The 22,149-nt window shown below is 40.7% G+C and overlaps 1 protein-coding gene across 1 annotated transcript in view; it reads right to left on the bottom strand.

Moving 5' to 3' along the window:
* Window positions 1-13,767, bottom strand: part of KIF5B (kinesin family member 5B) — a 50,496-nt gene extending 36,729 nt beyond the window's left edge. The window contains exons 1-2 of the mRNA XM_004049238.5: window positions 13,188-13,767; window positions 5,629-5,716 (exon numbers count right to left, since the gene is read on the bottom strand). Of these exons, the coding sequence (XP_004049286.1) occupies window positions 5,629-5,716; window positions 13,188-13,313 (214 nt within the window). The 5' untranslated portion in view covers window positions 13,314-13,767. The remainder of the gene's footprint in view (window positions 1-5,628; window positions 5,717-13,187) is intronic.
* Window positions 13,768-22,149: the final 8,382 nt, after the last annotated feature.

The raw sequence follows: 22,149 nt of genomic DNA, 5'->3' as shown, positions 1-22,149 counted from the left end.
AGGCAAAAGCTCTGCGAATTAGAAGTCATCATATAAAGTTACTATTAACATCTGAGAGCTTACAATGAGTCAGGTTCTAACCATTTTTTATATATTATTGTATTTAATCATCACAAAATCCTGTGCACTGTACTATTCATTTTTTGTTTTTGAGACAGAGTCTTGCTCTGTCACCCAGACTGGAGTGCAGTGGCGCAACCTCGGCTCACTGCAACCTTGGCTCACTGCAACCTCCGCCTCCCAGGTTCAAGCAATTCTCATGCCTCAGCCTCCCAAGTAGCTGGGATTACAGGCATGTGCTACCATGCCCGGCTAATTTTTTATTTTTAGTAGAGACAGGGTTTCACCATGTTGGCCAGGCTGGTCTTCAACTCCTGACCTCAGGAGATTTGCCCACTTCGGCCTCCCAAAGTGCTAGGATTACAGGCGTGAGCCACCGCGCCCAGCCCGCACTGTACTATTATTAGTCCCATTTTACAGATGAGAAAACTGAGACACAGAGAGGTTAAATAACTTGCCTGTAACTCCACAGCTAGTAAGATGAAGCTGAGACGCAAATGCAAATAGACTTGGTTCCAGAGACCTGCTCTTAACCACTGTACTATATACTCAAGGAGCAGAGGAACCAAAATAAATACAAGGCAGGCTACCTCTGGAAAAACCAAAGGTGAATACAGCGGCAGAGGGTTCAGGTCAGGAAGCCATGGTGGAAAAAACAGGAAATCTACAAAGACCTGATGAGATGCTTATCATATAGTGGGCAATGAATAAATAGCTACTTAACACAAGGGAAACAAATCACTCAGATTCAGAATTCAAGAGAATACAAGTGGATAAACCTTATTCAAAAGAAACAATTGTATCTAACAAATCTACAGATAGGGAATGTTAATAGCCCTACATAAAATCAAGTTATAAACTTGTCCAGATAATTATGAGCCAGTGCATTCTCAATGAACTTGTCGGCAACCCAGAGAGTACTATCTGCTTTCAGGTCATTACTGGCAACTTGCTCATCAAATCCCTATCTCAAAAGAAATCCCAGCTGGCCCATCATTCTGCTGATCTTTGCCTACCAACAATTTCTAACCATGGCTTCTCATCCAATCTGTTTAACAATGATTGTCCCAAGTACAACCTACCATGTATTTAATTGCTTTCCTATCCTCACACCTCCCTAGGTACCCACGACCTACCCCTACGCCATCTTTCTCCTTAAATATGTGTATTTATTGGTAACTCTGCCACATTCATATCCTTGTCCAGGACAAGTCCCACCAGCTACTACATGCAGTCTCCTCCAAAATGGTACAGAGCACTTGGGTAAAGATAAAAGGAAATCATCACCAGGTGATACTGACATAAATTACAAAGGTTGCATAGAAGAAGAAAGAGATTATGATAGAAACCTTGTATTCTAACACTTGCTGGAAGTCTAATTTTGTACAGTAGAAATAGGTGAGACTATGAGTTTATCCCAAATACAAACACGACTGATTGAATTAATAATGTCCTCTAAGAAGACAGAGAACACATGCTGGGCGTGGTGGCTCACGCCTGTGATCCCAGCACTTTGGGAGGCCAAGGTGGGCGGATCACCTGAGGTTGGCAGTTCAAGACCAGCCTGACCGACATGGAGAAACCCCGTCTCTACTAATAACACAAAAATTAGCAGGGCATGGTGGCACATGCCTGTAATCCCAGCTACTCAGGAGGCTGAGGCAGGAGAACTGCTTGAACCCGGGAGGCGGAGGTAGGTTGCAGTGAGCCAAGATGGCGCCACTGCAGTCCAGCCTGGACAACAAGAGCGAAACTCCGTCTCAATTTAAAAAAAAAAAAAAAAGAAGACAACGACAGAGGACACAATTAGCAGTTGATACCTGTATTGTGCTTAACAACTCCTAGTACCTATTTTGCACAAGAAGAAATGGAGACTTGGAAAGGTTAGGTAACTTGCCAAAAGTCACACAGCAAGAAAGTGGCAGAGCCTAGAATTCAATCTAGGACTGTCTGATTCCAAAGATTATACTCTTACCATATTACAGAGAAGGGAACTATTATCCTGAACACAGTTCCAAACAGTAAAGCAGGATGAAGAAGGGACTGAAATTTTGAGAAAAGAAGAGAAATTTCAGGAAGCAAACGATTTCATCTTAGAACTGCAAATAGTAATAAAACAGAACAAAAGTAATAGATGCATGTATCCTAAACGTCAGGAAAACAGACTTCATCTTTTTCTTTTCCTTAAGGTTAGGTATCACTTAAAAAACGATAGATTTTGAAAAACTCTGAGTATCAGCCTATTATTAAGAGACTATGTAACTAAGGATATACAAGAGGAGAGACAGAACTCACGGGAAGAGCATGAGAAAGATAAAAGTCCAAGATAAGTAACTTTAAGACCAAAACAAAATAAAAACTAAGGCCCTAAAAAGAACTTTTAAAGTCACATTCAGAAAAAAAAAAAATGAATGAATGAACCTGCATTGCTTAGGAAAGACCAGAAAATATTAACTGATGATATTAAAACAGAGGTACTTCTATTTACTACCATCTTCCACAAATATGATCCTCAAAACAGAACAACAGAATAAACATTGTTGAAAGGGACTTTAAGGTTTATGTGGATAGTACGATAGCAAAAGAATAGCTTCAAATGAGCCCAAGTTTCTAGTTACTAAGGAGGATTACGTTCCAGGAATAAAAATCTCACAGCTACTGTAGGTTACTTTTAAAAGCCAAAGAGAACAAAGGTAATAGACGACACTAATGTTATTTACATTTTCAAAATGGGGAAAGGGATAAATTATGGAAATAAGTATACCAAAATTTTATTAAGTAAAGACTATGGTTTAACTAACCTCATTTCCTGTTTGGATATGGTTATTCAGCTGGTACTTTGGGCAAATACTAGAGTCATGCACCATCGCTTGAAAAAAGGATTCAAGTTTTTCATCATTTTCTTGTGAGTATGTTGACAAACTAAGGACTAGCCAATTGTATAGGTAAGAGGCTCTGAAGTCGGCTGAATACCCAAACAGTGTGATTGAAATAACTGCCAACAATCTTATTCATTTTAGAAGATTAACCTAGGGACCATGACCCATTAAGGACTTTATAAATGATTTAGAATCATATTTTTCAAACTTCAAAACCTTTGACACTTTAATAGACTTATCAAATGTGCTGACAGCCAACTTACTAGATCCCCAGTAAGGTAATTATAAAAATAAAACTCAAAATATGATTAAGAGCTAAAATGAACAAAATGGAATCTGCACTTTAAAGGTTTGCTCTCCAAAGTGCAAGTATGGAATGGGGCTTAAAGCTGGCGGCAAGAGATACAAAAAAGACCTGTATATTCAAATTGCCCATGAATTCATGAATCGGTAACTTTCTATTAGTTAGAAAGCTAATGTAATCTTAAACTGTACTGATCAGACAGAAGTATGTCTCAATCAAAGAATGTAGTAAAATTGTGTTCTATGATAGATCCCTCTGGAAAACCACATGATGCTTATAACATGATGACCCTGTTCCTCTTTGTTGCAGTCATTTACACAATTACAAGTGTTAATTCCCCTTCATTTTATGAAGATGTCAGTACCCAGTTCACTCTCTCTCACCAATACCATTACTGTTGTAATAAAACAGTACTGGTGGTTTCAAAGTCTGTAGCAGATAATCCCACTAAAATACCCTGGCCTCTCAGCTCCTTGACCAAATTTTCTGCGATCTTATTCTTTCTTCATTTTTATTTTAAAAACAGAGATGGGGTCTCGCTGTTGCCCAGGCTGGTCTCAAACTCCTGGCCTCAAGCAATCCTCCCACCTCAGCCTCCCAAAGTGCTGGAATTACAGGTGTGACCCACCATGTCTGGCCTTATCCTTTCTTTACTACCTCGGAAGTCAACTCCATGACAACACCTTTACCTTTTCATTACTAACTGCATTGCTTCCATAATCTCAATTTCAAGTAGAGATACTACTCAACTTACGATGGGGTTACTTCCTGATAAATGTTCTGTAAGTTGAAAATACCCTAAGCTGAAAATGCATCAAACACATCTAACCTACGAAACACCATGGCTTAGCCTAGCCTACTTTAAATGTGCTCAGAACACATACACTGACCTACAGTTCAGCAAAACCATCTAACACAAAGCCTATTTTATAATAAAGTGTTAAATATTTCATATAATTTATTGAATACTATACTGAAAGTGAAAAATGGAATGGTTGTACAGGTACTAGAAATATTTCTATTGAATATTTCTATTGAATGTGTATTGCTTTTGCACCATCGTAAAGTCGAACAATTTTAAGTTGTTCTAAGTCAGGGACTGTCTGTATTCACCTTCTATTACTCCGTCCAGTACCCTGATTCCAATAAATCTTTGACCCCACTGAGATCTACAACCCACTAATGTTACCACCTTTTTTCACTGCCCTTCAGCCTCCCTCATATCCTTCTTCCTGTAACTTAACCACCTTAGATCCCATGGTGCACCATTACAATCACTTCTTTGACTATATCCTCAATTCTCTTGTCCCCCACTTCCCTCTTTTGTACTCACCTAGCAAAACTCCAGATGGGCAAAAAATCAACTCTTTCAGCAGCTAACCTCGAGTGGGCCCTTAATACTGCCTGGCAATACTCTCACACTGCCTGAATCCATCCATTTCATGCCTTTCCCTAGAACCTCTTCCCCCTTCCTCATCTCCATGATGACTTTGCTCCCTGTATTAGACAATACGAAATTGATATAATGAGTACATCCACATTTTCCCTCCCTCACCTCATCTATAAACCTTCTATAACTCCACTTTATCTCCTGTTACTAGGATGAACATCTGTGCTCCTATGCTATCCTAATCCACCTACTTTTATACTGAATCCCAATTCTTTTAATGTGATGAATGCCACAACGCAGATTTCGCCTCAGTCTAAGAAGCACTTTGTAACAACTACAGGTGTCAAAAAATGAAATAAATCATATCACAAAGTAACAGCCATTCCTTTGATTAAACAGATTTCTACAGTAACTGGAAGTAACTCCAGATAAACAATGAGCACTCTCTCAGCTTTAAAATTCAATGGTTTTAGAATATATAAAGTTATAAATATTCTTGTATAAGTTATAGTATTAACTGGAATGTATATACTTTTCTCACCCTTGGCAACCCTTGTTAAATTCCTCAAGGGATAGGTAAGTCTTTGGGGAAGGAATAACAATGGAATGGAAGAATGATAGACTGCCATTTTCCACTACTTTTTAGAAATGTGTCTAGCCCTTTTGTTTTCATTCTCATACTGTTCTCTTTCTAGAACTGCCACCTTGGAAACTCTCCTGGGAATATCTAATAGAAATGCATCTCTTAAGAATAAGTGTGTAACATAGTTCTCATAATAACCTTAATTAGGTACTGTATATAATTAGATCATGGAATTTGAGCAATAGAATATTTACTAATTGTGTTTGACCTTTTTATTATTTAAACAACTTTCTTCTGCAATTAACTTAGAAGAAAGGGGCATTAAAATGAAAAAAGAAAGCTGAGTAAGTAGAAAAGATCACAAACTTATTTACTTATTGCTGAGACAACTCAGCAGATTGAATATATTTACCTTTAACAATCTTCTTTGCACAGTCATTATACACTTGCTCTTGAGATGTGCTTGACTGGAACACCCGATCAAATGCATAAGGCTTGGACTGAAAAACAAAAAAGTGTTTCAACTATACAAATCAAAGGTAAATGAACATTTCTAACCTTTACAAATGCCATCATATAATATATTTAATCCTCAAAATAGTATACCTAGTATGCATAATTTGATATCATTGAATCTTTGAAGTAGAAGGGATCACCATGCACAAACCCATTAGAATAAACTCCAGGAAAACAAGAATGGTCTTTAGTCTTTGCTGCATTCCCAGGGCCCAGTAATTACAATTATAACTCCCAGTAATTACAATTAGCACTACTATGGCAGCCAAATATTGCTGAGTGATTTTTATTTTTTTAAATACCTATTTATTTATTTTTGAGACAGGGTCTCGGTTCTGTCACCCAGGCTGGTGTGCAGTGGCACAATCACTGCTTACTGCAGCCTCAACCTCCTGGGCTCAAGCAATCCTCCCACCTTAGCCTCCTGAGCAGCTGGGACTAGAGGCATGTGCCACCATGCTATGTTGCCCAGGCTGGTCTTGAACTTCTGGGCTCAAGAGATCCTCCTGCCTCAGCCTCCCCAAGTGCTGGGATTACAGGTGTGAACCACCGTGCCTGTCCTGCAACAGCTTTTCAACCATTCTTTCATTTAACAAATACTTATGGAATGTGAGATGACTTGCTAGAATGATAACCAAGAGATTCCCTCTCTGCTTTAGTGGAGCATAAATAATAGTGGGGCAGACATTAAAAAATTAAGTGACCAGAATTCTGACTCATGCAATTGAGTGCTATGAAAGTGCAATGAGAGAATATAGGAGGAGAACCTAAGTCTACGGGAAAGCAGAATATCAGGGAAACACCCTTGGAGAAAGAATATTTAAGAACTGAAGAATAAGCAGCAACTAACTCATCATCACTCTCCCCAGTATTAGTCATGAAGGGTGAAAAAGGTTTCGTGTAGGAAAGTAGTCTAGGCACTGGGAGGATGCTTAAAGATCCTAAGGCAGAAAGAACAGTGTAGCATTCAAGAAACCGATGGAAGTTGTTAAGTTGAAGTACAAGGAGCAAGGATCAAATGCAAATATCAAAACGGTTAAAAAGACATCATCTTATTCTGAAAACAGCTTTGATCTTCTGGACCCCAGAAATGATACTGGGGACTCCATGGACCACTCTCAGAGAACCACTAATATAGTCTGAGAAAGAGCCAGGGGTATTGAACAAAAAAAAATCAGTGGTGTCCATACAAGACAAAAAATAATAATTTTCAAGGAGGGAGTGATTATGTCAAATACAGTTGTGAGGCCAAGACAAAACTAAAAAGTACTCAATGACAGATTGGAATGGACTGAAAAAGAATGGGAGGTAACCAAGTGGTGCAGAAAATCTGCTGTATGTCCAAAAAAGTTATTTTTTTTAAGACTTGTAAGACCTGAGGAAGTTTAAATGCTTGCAGGAACAATTTTAATAATCTAGGAGAAAGAGTAGGTATCCAAAAATAAGAGGCAAGGGGTTCTAGGTATTTGCAAGTATCTGCCTGCTCTCTAGTTTCTCCTAAAGGAAAGGAAGGAAGTTGGGCCCTAAAACACAAAACAATCATGACCCCAGAAAAAGCCCTTAACATTAGAAAACACTTCCTAAGTCTTAGCTGAAAAAGACCTACTACCCTCCACATCCCCACCTCAAAGTCTGAATAAAAGTAACAATGAACCAGACACTCCTAAAGCCATTCCCAATTCCCCTTTCCCTTGCTACCTCCCAATAAATAGGCCGGAAAGCCAAATACCTGTTAGCCTAGTCTCCCTGCAACTAGTAGTCACATGACCAAGCTCTGAATAATATGAAGTGGCTGTCTGTTCGAGGTCTCTGAGAAGGGTGTTGTTATCCTGATAAAAAGGACCATCTCAGCTAAAACTGCCCTTTCTCCTTCCTGGAATGAATGCCTGGAGCTGTAGCATCCATCTTGCAAATATGACAAACAGGATGATGAAAAGCAACAGCTAAGGACGACAAAGTATAACGGAGTGAGGAACCGTGAAGGGCCTATATCCAGGCTTTTTGTTATGTGAGAAAAACATCCTCTTATTTATTTAAGCCACTATTAGCTGTTGGTTTTTCCTCTAAAGCTGAAAGCATTACTGACAGATACAAGAAGCTGATCTCACTTTGGCATCAATTTAAAATAGGCATCGATGTCTGATTATTCTTTAGTTGTGACATATGTGAACGTATCCTTTTCTCAGGTGCTACTGAAACAATTAACATTCAATTCTACAGGTGTGACTAAAAGAAATCTATTATTTTACTGCTGACACAAGATATATTCATGGTGAACAATTCTGAAAACAAACGTTAAGTACAATCAAAATAACAATCGCCACCCAAAAACGAACCATACTAATAGTTTTTCTATGCAAAAAGAAAGTAATTTTCCCTCATTTATCCAGCAGACATTCATTTAGTGACTATAAAGATATGAGATATTGTAGATGAGTAACACAATTTTAGAAATAATTAGTACAGACTGTAGGGTTCAAAGAGTAATAGAGGATAAGGCCAGGTAAAAACCTGAATACTAAGTTAAGTTATACACTTGGATCTAATATAAGTGATCAAGTAATGTCAAGGGAATTTTATATGTATCTACAAATATACTCCTGAGTAGCTGGGACCACAGGCATGTGCCACCACGCCTGGCTAATTTTTGTATTTTTAGTAGAGATGAGGTTTTGCCATGTTGGCCAGGCTGGTCTCAAACTCCTGACCTACAGTGATCCACCTGCCTCAGCCTCCCAAAGTGCTGGGATTACAGGCGTGATCCACCATGCCTGGCCTCAATTTTTACATCAATAGAAAATACTGCCCCTAAACCATTTACCAAGAGATATGCCAGAAATAATGTAAACAGCTTCATAATAGTAAACAGTTTTAATAGTAAAGCCTGTCTTCAGAAGTACTTTATGAAGCTGCTTACTCTAGTTATCAACTCCAAGCAAATATATAAACTACCACCACAACCTTACTAAAATATAAATGGCAACTATTAAAAGGTAACACACCAACATAAAAATAATTGAGACTGGAGTGATTATCTTTCTAGAAGTTATTGTTAAATAAAAATTAAGTGTTTAGCATTAAGTTGACAAAACAGTCTTCTTATCTTGATTGCAAAACCAAATGATGATTTTGTAATACTAAGTAAGGCAAATGTTTTAATTAAAGATCTAGCCATAAATTACTGACTCTGGCTTCCTGGAATGAAAATCAAGACTTTGTGAAACACAAAAATTATTTCTAATGGTCTATAATTAAGGCATATCTCTATTTTTCAAATAAATTAAAGAAAAACTCATCTGGACATCTGTATTTTTCAAACCTGGTTTTTAGCCTCGAAATGTACATTACGCAGCTTTTAATCCCATGTGTCTTCAAAGATCCTCCAAGTTTCAGATTTCAATATTACTAATAACTCCAAGTCACAAGATGCATTCACATCTGATTGATGCTTTAAGGGGACAAATCAAAAAGGAATAAGTTGATCTCAACTGCATACCTTAGGTTCCTTAAGGGAAGTGATTCCTGTTTGAGTATGCACCGACCAGGCTGAAGACCAAATTTGGTTATGAAGGACACCCTTCTGGCAGGGATATGTCTTTCTCTGGAATTCTGAATAGCGGATCATTTCAGATCACTTGGGAGTGTATTATATTAGATTTTCCTTAGTTAAACACTATAGTGGGCTAACATTCTACAACTGTAAAGGTATGTGATGATGGTTCCCTCCTCTCCTTCATTTTTCCCTCTTAAGGTAATCAAGAAGGTTCAAACACCAAATCATTCACTTGAAAAGCGAGAATGTTGTTTTGCTTAGGCAAGGAACTGGGCAAGATTATCTAATTAGTTTTATTCTCTTCTAATTTCTCGGAACTACCACAGCTTGTTTTTGGCAGCCTTTACAGTGTACCATATAAGGAATAATGATTTGTAAAGATACTTAATGATGCAAATAACCATATTCTACTTTCATGATTCATAAACAGATAGATGTAATTTTTTTATTGATTTTTCTTCCTGGTGTTTTTAGCAAGCTCCTAATTTTTTCTATTGATTTTTTTCTGGTGTTTTCAGCAAGCTCATTTCAAAGACATAAACTGTTTCCCTGTCCTCCTTGCTTTGCGGGTAACAAGTTCTCTAATTTAAAGCAAATAGTTTATATGTATATCACTTAAAGACTTTCATAAAATAATTCATTTCATCTTCCTGGTGTTTTTAGCAAGCTCCTAATTTTTTCTATTGATTTTTTTCTGGTGTTTTCAGCAAGCTCATTTCAAAGACATAAACTGTTTCCCTGTCCTCCTTGCTTTGCGGGTAACAAGTTCTCTAATTTAAAGCAAATAGTTTATATGTATATCACTTAAAGACTTTCATAAAATAATTCATTTCATTCGATGTTACATTTATAGCACTTCACCAAGCACTTAATTAAAAATAAATTCTGTATTAAAGGCTGTACAGCATACACAGAAACACTATGAAAGATTTGCCTGCCATGGTGTCATATTAAAATCACTGATTACATGAGTAGCAGGAAAAATTTAGACAAAGTATTAAAAACTCAAGTTAGAAGAAAATCAGAATCCTTAAAAATTACTGTCTCCATGAGCACTGATTATGCTTCTAACATCATAAACTACAATATTCTTTCAATTTTGATCTAAATAGAAGATTGTATACAAAATGTTCTTAAATCATGTTTTTAAAAATTTAGTTTTAAATGCTGCATTGCAGCAATTCTCTCCTAAACTGCTCATTATGAATCAGGATTAGGAACCAGTAAAATGAAAAAACCAAACCGAGAAGATTTTACCCACAGATTTTCCAATTCTGCTCCTCCTGGCTGCTCTTATAACTTTTTGCAAAATGAAATAATTCATTTAAAAAATTGAACAAAAATATGAGACCTCAATAATTAATGTCGTTACTATATGCAAGAAACTAGTTTCTGTAAACAATGAACCAAAACATGTTGCCTTTCATTTTTTAAGGCTATGTTATTCAGTTGTAATGTATTTTTGCTTACACGTAAAAAAAAAAAAAAAAAAAACGGGCCAGTCGTGGTGCCTCACGCCTGTGATCCCAACACTTTGGGAGACCAAGACAGGTGGATCACCTTAGGTCAGGAGTTCGAGACCGCCCTAGCCAACATGGTGAAACCCCATCTCTACTAAAAATACAAAAATTACCTGGGCGTGGTGGCGCGTGCCTGTAATCCCAGCTACTGGGGCGGCTGAGGCAGGAGAATCGTTTGAACCCGGGAGGCAGAGGCTGCAGTGTGCCAAGATCACCCCACTGCACTCCAGCCTGGGCAACAAGAGCAAAACTCAAAAATATCTCAAAAAAAAAATCTCAAAAAAACAACCAACCAACCAAAAAACAACTAAAATGCTTATCAGCTTACCTAAAGGTTAACTGTTCATTACGGATTCACAAACCAACAACCTATCCATTATTCCTAATATTACCATTTATATAGAGTACTGAAATTTTGAAACGGAACTTATAAGCAACTTTTTCCCAGTGGAAACCTAGAATAAATGTATGTTTCCTTTGTTCATTTTCCTTTAGTTCTTTCTTCATAGTTCATGTCATATTTGTGCCTCATCAAAGTTTACCTTCTAATCTTAGTACATTTTATGAATCCTAAATTTTAGCATTCCAACAAAAAGAATCATAGTGATAACTACAGATCTGTGTAAACACAAAACCTGAAGAAATAAGACATTCTTAAAACAAGTGTAAACAGAAAACTAGGTTTGATGTGCCAACCACTGCAGAAGCTGAGTACTGTAAACCACAAAAACTCTTAAGAAACTAATAGCCTCAAGTTTGACAACTAATCCAGGCCTTGCAAGCCTCCTGACTATATGTAAAATATACCATCCCAAAGGAAAAGGATTACTGGGCTTAACTACTCCGCCTCTGCCGGGCTATGATGTCATTTACACAAGAGTTTTTCTAGTGGACTTGTTAACAAAGAACTCGCCTGACAGTCTTTACACAGTAATAGTTGGCAGTTGTTAGTGGCCTAATGACTTGTTTGCCAAAGGCCTTACCAAGGAGCTAAGACAATTCATTTTTTGGAGCTGAACTTTGGAGAAACTTTCACATCAAAACCCTAAAGAACTTCAGTCTGTCTTCAGTGTCAATGCTTTCAATCATCCACGTCCCATCTCCTGTGACCTCTGCCCTATTTCCAAATTAAATAGCCCCAATACAGTATTAACTATAGAATGACATTAGAGGAAAAATTAACATATTAAAATTTCATACCATGGTAACAATGTAGAAAGTTAGTTCTACTACATAGCATTACCAACAAAGAGCAACATAATTTAGTCACTGTTTCGTATGCCATACTTTACAATTAATTTTTAATCTCCTTCAACTAGGAGTGCTATTTTCCCAGACCTTTCAATGCCAGAGATCAGACCTTTAAAAGCCCTCACATTCTGGTCTCACTGACAATGATTACTCAACTCTAGTTATATTTTTCATTACAAAAAAACAGTATCTCACTATTCTTGGGATTACCAAACAACAATTTTCTTCAAGATAGACCTTAACTGCAGAAGTATGAATCTAATACTGGTCAATTTTTATCTTTCTTATAAGCCTGTTTTTATAACACTTTCTGTCTGATATAAAAACAAAAAGTTAATACTTTTTCCTAGGCTGTTATCCCATAAAACCTAGCAAGAATGCGATTTGTCTTTCGGAGCACTTATCTGACCCAACCAAAGTCGGCTAGGTCTGCTAGATTAAACAAAATTGATCATCCTGTTACAAAAAAAAAAAAAAAAAAAAAAAAGCTCAACTATTTCTTTCTACAATCATCGATCTGCCATTTGTAGTTGTTAACATGAAAAATCTTCCATCACTCAAAAAGTGGTGGGTGAAAGTTGGAGGTATAGACAATATTTGTACCTCTTTTTGGTGCTTTTTCCTTCTCCCAGAGGGAAACAATACGGTTCAAGGACTGGTTATGTTTCTATAAAACTAAGCATCTTTACTAAAGTATACTACGGCTTATCTCAGAGCTCAATGTCCCCATCCGAACTTTATATTAGCATTACATATTTTCTGAATGGCAAATTTGGGGTTAATCCAAAACACCAACAGTATCCGTAATTGCACACACACACACACGCAGACAAACGTGCACTGAACTTGCTGTCCGGACGTTCCTCCATTGCCCCAGGTGGGGGAGTGTCCAGGGCTGAGGCTGGGCGCCTCCCGTCTCCCGGCGCCGAAGACTGGGGTGGGGGCGATCCAGGAACGCACGCGAAGCTGCGCAGTCTCCCTCCACTGGGTTATCTGAACCGGCAAACCCCGCCGGGGAGGGCTGGGGACACCGCCGCTCCCTTTCAATTCTGCACCCTGCCACTTCCCTAAACTCCCCGCACAGGCCGGCCCGAAGAAGCTGGATGAGGGGTGCCAGCGGGGGTCACTCACCGCGATCACGACCGTGTCTTCTCCCTGAAACTTGGCGATGTACTTGTCGCCGCGGTTCACTTCAGACTCGTTGAGAGGTCTGAAGCGACACATCACTTTGATGTTGCACTCGGCCAGGTCCGCCATCTTTCTCGCAGCCGGGGCCGGCGGCCGGGAGCCACTCCCCGCCGCTCAGTCTTGCAGGGAACGCGCCGGAGCTGAGGGCTTGGGGTCGCGAGGGCCGTGAGAGGCAGCAGTCAGCTGCGCCGCGCTGCGCTTCCCCGGGTGGAGGCGGCCGGGGAGCCGGGACTCGAAGAGCCGGCGCCGGCAGCCGTTAACCCTAACGCTCACTTCCGATCCATCATGGCAGCCATGGCGGCGGCGGCGGCACCGGGGAGAGCGTCCGCGGCTCCTCAGCGTCCCCCTTGACGGTCTGGGCGGACCGCGGGGGCTGGGGAGGTTCTGGGGACCGGGAGAGTGGCCACCTTCTTCCTCCTCGCAAAGAGCAGGCCGGACCTACCCGTCCGCCCGCGCTGCCGTCCGCTGGCCGACCAGCTGCTGCCCGATCACTCCTGAGGCCGCCGTTGGGCGACTGGGCGGTGCGGGAGGAGGACTGCGCAGGCGCAGTGGGCCGGGCGGCCCGGCGACCAATCGGTGCGCGCGCTCGCACCCGGCCGCGGCGGCCGGGCTGCCGTTTCCACCACCACTCCTGGCCCGGGGTCGCAGATTCAAATTTTACTGTACTGCCCCTGTCGCAGAAGTTCCTGGGGACGCAGGGCGGCAGCTCCCACCCGCCATCCCAAACCGCCGAAGAATTGCCCAGAGCTAAGGCAGACGCACTTAGCTTTCTTTTCTTTGAGGGAGAAGGGGTTTGCTTTAACTATTTAATGTCGTTTGTTTAAATAAATCACTAGGCTGGTCCAGGTGCGGTGGTGTTTGCAGCTAATTGATCACAGCCAGAGATTTGTTTCTTCTCCACTCGCACTGTGTCACTTGACTAGCTTTAAAATTAAAAACAGAAAGTACTATATTCCTAAAAGGAAGTGTTGCTTTCATTTTTATCTGGGGGTGGAGGGAATCATTCCTGGCCCACCTTTTTAGAGCGCGTTGCCAGAAAAAAGTAAGATTTCAATGAAGGGTAGCTCTTTCCTGAGAGAGTGGGATGTGGGGAAACAGGAATAAGAAAGAAAAAGGAAAATTTTCCTAAGGAATGAAGAAGGTTGCTGAAGAAATGTGGAGCAGTAGGGTGAGGAGGGGGAAGAGCCCTCAGCCCCCATCACACAGCATCTCTGTCACTCCAGCGGCCCAGTACCTTGCATCCAGCCCGCACCCTCGCCACCCCCACGAAGTTCAGCAAATTCCCGCCACTTCCCCTGCAATGAACATACGGAACCCATCAATCCCAATGCTGGAGGAATGACTGACCTGGAGCCTAAAGATGGTCTTTATAAAAGGCCTAGGTAAATTTGTTCATTGCATATCCAAGGAAGACCACTCCGTAGTTGACTTTGCCTTCTAGTTTTAGAAGATGAGTACCATAAAATTCCACAGGGAAGTGGCTCTGAGGAAGTGGCTCTGAGGTGCTGCAGAAGAACTGCAGTAACAACTCCTCCCCCTCGTCCCCAATTTTTGTTTGTAAAATGAAGGACTGAACTATGAAAACCTCCAGGGCTACCTGTGCTCACCCAATCATCCTAATACCTCCAGAAACAAATTCAGAGTTCAACAGATTCAGGTTTATTAATCCACTGCCTTGAAGAAGAGCTCACGTTCAAGGAACCTTGGAACATCTCACCAAACAAAGGAATAGATGAAATTAATCCAGGGCTTTCTGGGAGGTGTGGAGTTCTGATGACATTTAAATGAAGCAGTGTTTTTGAGAGGCCCCAGGCAAAGCAGAGCTGCAAATAAAGGCATTAACATCAGGTCTGGGCCACCATGGACCCCAGGTTCTGTTTCCGTGAATACTACAGTTAAGATAGATGGGAAGTGTTGTCTTCAGAAACCCCTTTTTCCTTCACCTGGCTTGGAAGTCAAGGCTGCTTCTCTGTGTCTTAGGTCCTCCAAGCAAGAGTGGAATGTTTTATTCTTACTGATACAATTTCAAACAACGGTTTGTAATAGTCTATGATTTTTGTAGAATCGGTTTTCTCAGTAAGAAATCAGTAGGCCAGGCATGATGGCTCGTGCTTATAATCCCAGAACTTTGGAAGGCCGAGGAAGGGGGATTGCTTGAGGCCAGGAGTTCGAAACCAGCCTGGGCAACATAGAGAGACCTTGTCTCTACAAAATAATAAAAAAATACAATTAGCCAGGCGTGGTGGTGTGTGCCTGCAGTCCTAGCTACTACAGAGGCTGAGGCAGGAGGATCGCTTGAGCCTAGGAGCCAAGGTTACACTGAGCTATGGTCATGCCACTACACTGCAGTCTGGGTAACAGAGCAAAACCCTGTCTCAAAAAAAAAAAAAAAAAAAAAAATCAGGTCACTCAAAGAAGGAGTTTGTGTGACACTTTATAAATGTAGTATGTCCTTGAGAGAAATACTTTTCTGCTTACCTTTCAGCTGGCTTTACCTCTGTCTGTTAGTCCAGTCTGATCAATGAAGGTAGAGTCTTACTTTCTCACTCTTTCCGTCCTATTATTCTTTACCTGGTTCCTTCATCATATTTATAACCTGTCATCCTTATCTTTAATTGCAGAAAAAGTCAGCACTCTCCCTCTCAAAAACTAATTTCTCAGTTGCATTCAAAATTCTTTCCAACTTCGTCCAATACCAATGGCCACCATCTTCTTCCATCTTTGATTTCTCCCTTTTCTTGGCTTCCCTGAAGAAAAAAGGGAAACAAATACGCTCAGCCAGCCCATCTTTAAAACAGCAATGAAACCTAACACCTTCATTGGTTCCTGTTGACTAGCAGCCTTCTGTCAAAGATAAAACAAGCCAGACGCTAAAGTGGTATTGACAACTTTTAATGCATAACACACTATTGCAATGGGGAAAATAAGCCAGAGTCAACTGAACTCAACTTTGACTTGTACAGAGGTAACTGGACATTTTAAAGGGAGCACAAAGAAATACAAAGGGGGATGAGCTGGAGCTCAGTAGAGCCCGGGAAGTGAAAAATTGCAAAAAGCAAGAAGTGGGGGTTGGTCCACATGGAACCCATCTGGGTTTGCTAACTGGTCCTTATAGAGGTTATGCTCCTGCCCTCCCGCAGAAACTAGGAGACAGGGACCCTATCTTCAGGTATTGGCTGGAACAAACAGTATCTTTTCTGTAGTCTTGAATTTTCTCAGGAAACCACTTTAAAGGAGGTAAGGGTCATCCCAGAAATCTGATCTTGAGCTGTTAAACTATGTTCATGTTTTGTTCAAGTCTTTATAGGCCATGGTTGAGGCCTATTCAAGAAAGGCTCAGAGGAGCCTGGCTAGAGTTTGGTCAAGGGGAGAATCTTTGCCACTTCTTGCTGCCATTTAGTGGGTGAAATCGACTAGAAGGGACTGTGGTTGCTCAGAGGCAGTTCCATCCGAAGACAGCAGTGGCTACTCAGCTTCTACCATGGGAGAATTGTGGGCCCAACACTACCGAGTTTTCCTTTTTCCAGAAAGACATAATCCAGATGTCCTTAAAACTCTCAATTTTTAAGTTAAATTGGCCATCAATTTAAAAATAATTTAAATAATGCATGAACTAAGTAAAACATCCCTGTGGGCTGGATGTGGCAGGTGGGCCTCCAGTTTGCAACCTTTGAGCAGGACGTTGTGAGGACTCTGTCCCCAGCCCTGGCTCTCTTATCTCTGGGCTCACTTCTTCAACAATTGCTGGAGTCTCTTATCTACAACCCTGACGTTTTCATCTGTGTTGACATTGTCATCTCTCCAGCTGCTTACAGGCCACCTTGTATAGAATGCTGTACCATAACCTCAAATTTAGCATTCCAGAAATGAAGCGAATTATCCCCCACTCCCTGCCAATACTTAATTCATGACTGGTATCAGCATTCTTCTATACTTCCAGGCTAAGAAAGTTCCAATCACCTGTAATTCTACTCTTACCTTTATCCCCTATACATGCAAAAGAGAAACATGGTAGTCTGTATTTGAAGCTCCTGAGCTTCAACTCTACCATTCCCCTGTTCCTCAACTCAGAAGACCTGAGGATTGATTGATCTAGAGCAGTGAGTTTCAAATTCTACTCCATAGAAACAGAGGTTCCAAAGAGGTGACTGAGGAGACGTCATGCTTATGGGCAGGGAAAGGAGGTAGAAGGAAGGGACTGAAGCTCTGGAAACCTCTGCTACCAAAGGTACTGGTCAGCTTCTGTTGCCTTTCAACCCCTGCCTGTCCCCTCTTCCTGCACAACAGATTCCGGAAACTCAGTCTTCATAAAAATAAAAGCCAGAGGCTGGGCACAGTGGCTCATGCCTGTAATCCCAGCACTTTGGGAGGCCAAGGCAGGTGGATTGTCTGACCTCGGGAGTTCGAGACCAGCCTGGGCAACACAGTGAAACCCCATCTCTACTAAAATACAAAAAAATTAGCTGGGCTTGGCAGCGTGTGCCTGAAGTCCCAGCTACTCAGGAGGTCGAGGCGGGAGAATTGCTTGAACCCAGGAGGCAGAGGTTGCAGTGAGCCAAGATTGCACCACTGCAGTCTGGCCTAGGCAACAGAGTGAGACTTCGTCTCATAAACAAATAAATAAATAAATAAATAAAAGCCAGAAAGGGAAGTCTCTGCAAGAGCCTTCTGCTTTCAGACCTGACATACATACTTTTCCTGGGAAAGAGAGCACAAAAAGCCTGAATGTTATCACAGAACCAGGAAGGAGAAAAATGCTATGGAAAAACAAAATTGTTCTTAAAATTGTCCTGTCACACTACTAAGAAATAATGGTATCAGGTGATAAGGGTTTAAGAAATATTTTCATGGGGAAACAAAAGATTGATTTTTTTAAAACCTGGTTAATCCTAGTAATGCTTCCGAACATAGAACAGACTGCCATTATTCAGCATTAGCAGTGAAACAGCAGGTTTCCTTGAGAGCACATTTCGAGACTTATTGGCATAACTTTTTCTTATGGAAATGCAAGTGGTGTTTTCACCTATACAGATTAAGAACATTAAACCTCCGCTGTGGGCTGGGCTCCGTGGTTCACGCCTGTAATCCCAGCACTTTGGGAGGCCAAGGCAGGCGGATCACTTGAGGTCAGGAGTTCAAGACCAGCCTGGCCAACATGGCAAAACCCCATCTCTACTAAAAATACAAAAATTAGCCGGGCATGGTGGTGGGTGCCTGTAATCCCAGCTACTCGGGAAGCTGAGTCAGGAGAATCACTTGAACCCAGGAGGCAGAGGTTGCAGTGAGCTGAGATTCTGCCATTGCACTCCAGCCTGGCCAAGAAGAGTGAAATTCCATCTCAAAAAAAAAAAAAAATCTCCACTATGGAAGTTAGTCTCCGATGAACTGTGCCTCCCTGGGTTCACAGATTTGTGCAGCCTCTCTCCTTAAATCTTGCATGGTTGGCCCTATGACTCACTTGCAACCAATATATGTGGCAGAAGTATGACACCACATGGAATCTGAGACTAGGTGAGAAGAAGGCTTGCAGCTTCCACCTTAGTTTCTTGGAATACTCTAGGAGCTCTGAACTGCCATCTAGGATGACCAACCACCCTGAGACTACCATGCTGGGGAAGCCGTATGTGGGCACTAAGCAATGGTCTCAGCTGATCCTAGCCTTCCATCCAGAGACCAGACTTGTGAGTGAAGCCATCTTGGACCATCCATGCCAGCACACCCACCAGTTGAATACCAGTGAGTAATTTCAATTAACACGCTTGGAGTAGAAGAATCACCCAGCTAAGGCCTGTCCTAATTCCTGACTCATAAAATCATGAGATATAATAAAATGGTTATTGTTTTCAGCTGCTCCATTTTGAATCATTTGTTACATAGCAGTAGATCCCTCGAATGATAACCTAAAATTTCGAACTTAAAATGTTTCTCCTGGAAATAATCCTGTAAAAATGTAATAAATGTATTAGATTGGGCTATATTCTAAATTAATTATAAATTAAATGGTTGGAGGGAATCTAAGAACATCACCACTGTTTAAAAATAAATGTACTTATTTATAAGTACATTTATAAAAGTATGTTTATTTTTAACATTATTACTGTAAGAAAATTTGTTTACTATTTCCAGTTGAAATGACCAGAAATGGGCTTTTGGAATAGAAAATTATAGCATTTCTTTTTCAAATCTGAATAAGACACACCTGCTCTTTTCTAGCTCCAGGACCCCATCCTGGTCCAAGGCTTCACTACTTCAGGCCGAGGTTACTACGGGAGGTCTCAGCCTCTTTCCCATTTGAACATTCAGTAACTATAGGTTGAGTTCCCACTATGGTCCAGGTGCTGAGATAGACTATAGGAATACGATAGTGAAAAAGACTAAACAATTCCTCCCATATCCACTGTTTTGCATGAAATTTTCAGATTAAGTCTCCAAAAGCATTACCTTTATTAAATCATTTCATTACTCAAGAACCTACAACAACGCCCGTTTTTCCTACTCAAACTCATTCAAATTCCTCTGCTTGGATTCCAAGGCCTTCTTCTAGCACTGACTCCCCATTACATAACTAGGGTTTTCCACTGCTCCACGACTTACATTCTTAACTCCTGGAAACTGGTCTTTTTCACTGTCCTTCATTATAATTTGCTAATTTCAAAGCCAATCTGATCTCACTGTGTATGTCTCTCTCCTTTGTGCTTGCCCAAATCCCATCCGTCTTTCCTCTGGTCCCGCCTTCTGCAAGTGGTTTGTACCACACAGAATTATTTCAGAGGTCAGAGAGAAAACTCCTATATGGTATTTAATATCATAATTTATTTATTTATTTATTTATTTTTAATTTTTTTTTGAGATGGAGTCTTGTTCTGTCGTCCAGGCCGGAGTGCTGTGGCGCTATCTCGGCTCACTGCAACCTCTACTCCTAAGTTCAAGTGCTTCTCCTGTCTCAGCCTCCTGAGTAGCTGGGACTGCAGGCGCCTGCCACCACACCCAACTAATTTTTGTATTTTTAGCAGAGACGAGATTTCACCATGTTGGTCAGGCTGGTCTCAAACTCCTGACCTCAGGTGATCCACCCACCTCAGCCTCCCAAAATGCTGGGATTACAGGTGTGAGCCACTGCGCCTGGCCTTATTTTTAATTTTTTGAGACGAGGTCTCTTTGTGTTGCCCAGACTGGTCTCAAATTCCTGGGCTCAAGCGATCCTCCTGTCTTAGCCTCCCAAGTAGATAGGATTACAGGCACACACTATCACATCCAGCTTCATTTAATTCTTTAGAACCTATATATTTTTTCCATTTTATCAAAGAAACACATTCATAGTTTAAAAAGTGAAAACTACACTACAACCCTGAAAAATAGAAGTTCTGGTTCTGTTCAATCCAACCTCCATTTCTGTTCTCCAGGGCAACTACTTTAAATCATTTAGCAATTTCTTCTAGTATTTATCTCCATGTTTCTAAATAACATGATTTTATTGCTGCTTCTTGACTTATGAATTATTATTATTAAATGAAGTTATAGCTCCTTTACACTAGCCTCCATCTGAATCAACGTATTTTCTTCTCTTTATCTTCTCAATATATATTTCTATCACTATTTTTAGTTAAATTAATATACAGCATTTACATGCTACATAATATTATTCCCAGCTTAGCCATGTAGTGCACTATAATTACATTGCCTACCTTGTACAACTTTTTGTTTTTTTCTGGATTTAAAAATTGCCTAGCTTTTTCTAGTTTACTCTTAACACATTCCAAATAGCCACCAGCAGTATAAAGCTACTCTTGATATTTTGAAGGTATTGCTCCTTTTGTTAAGTCTGATTCTGAGTCCTAATCATTTGTATGTGATCTGAATTTTTCTTCCAGGCAACTTTTAGTCTCTTTTTGTCTATATTCCTCTTTTCTTTCCTATTTTCCATTTCTTTGTTTTCTTGTTCTCCTTTTTGAGATATTCTCTTAACTTTATTTTCAACTGTTTTCTATTGGCGATGTGTGTGTGTGTGTGTGTGTGTGTGTGTGTGTGTGTGTGTGTAATTAGGAGGATAATATCTCTTGGATGGACTGGGCATGATGGCTCACAACTGTAATCCCACAACTTTGACAGGCCAAGGCAGGAGGATCACTTCAGTTCAGGAGTTCAAGACCAGCCTTGGCAACATAGCAAGACCCCCATCTCCACAAAAGATACAAAAAAACTAGCTGGGCGTGGTGGTATGCACCTGTAGTCCTACCTACTTGGAGGGCTGAGGTGGGAGAATTGCCTGAGCCTGGGAAGGTTAAGACTACAGTGAGCTGTGATTGCGCGACTGCACTCCAGCCTGGGCAACAGAGAAAGATCCTGTCTGAAACAAACAAAAAAATGTCTTCGATGTGCTGATCCCACCCTATGGGGTGTGTGTGTGTGTGTGTGTGTGTGTGTGTGTGTAAAACTCTCTGGATTTTAATTCTCCAAATGGATGTTTTACATGAAATGTTTCTATTCACAGACCAATATCTTCTCTTATTATTCAGATAATATATATATCTTTTTTGAGACGGAGTTTTGCTCTTATTACCCAGGCTGGAGTGCAATGGTGCGATCTCGGCTCACCGCAACCGCTACCTCCCGGGTTCAAACGATTCTCTTGCCTCAGCCTCCCAAGTAGCTAGGATTACAGGCATGTGCCACCACGCTCAGCTAATTTTGTATTTTTAGTAGAGATGGGGTTTCTCCATGTTGGTCAGACTGGTCTCAAACTCCCGACCTCAGGCGATCCACCCACCTCAGCCTACCAAAGTGCTGGGATTCCAGGCATCAGCCACCACCCCGGCATGTTTTATTTTTTATTTAGTTTTTGTTTCCCAAATTTTCTCTGGAATCTGTCACTCATGTCAGAGGATTTCCTCACATGAGTGGTGGG

This window comes from Gorilla gorilla, chromosome 8 (assembly GCF_029281585.2).
Source record: "Gorilla gorilla gorilla isolate KB3781 chromosome 8, NHGRI_mGorGor1-v2.1_pri, whole genome shotgun sequence".
In the NCBI taxonomy this organism is placed as follows: domain Eukaryota; kingdom Metazoa; phylum Chordata; class Mammalia; order Primates; family Hominidae; genus Gorilla; species Gorilla gorilla.
Note: the sequence above shows the minus strand (reverse complement) of the source record. Positions and strands in the feature narration are given on the sequence as shown.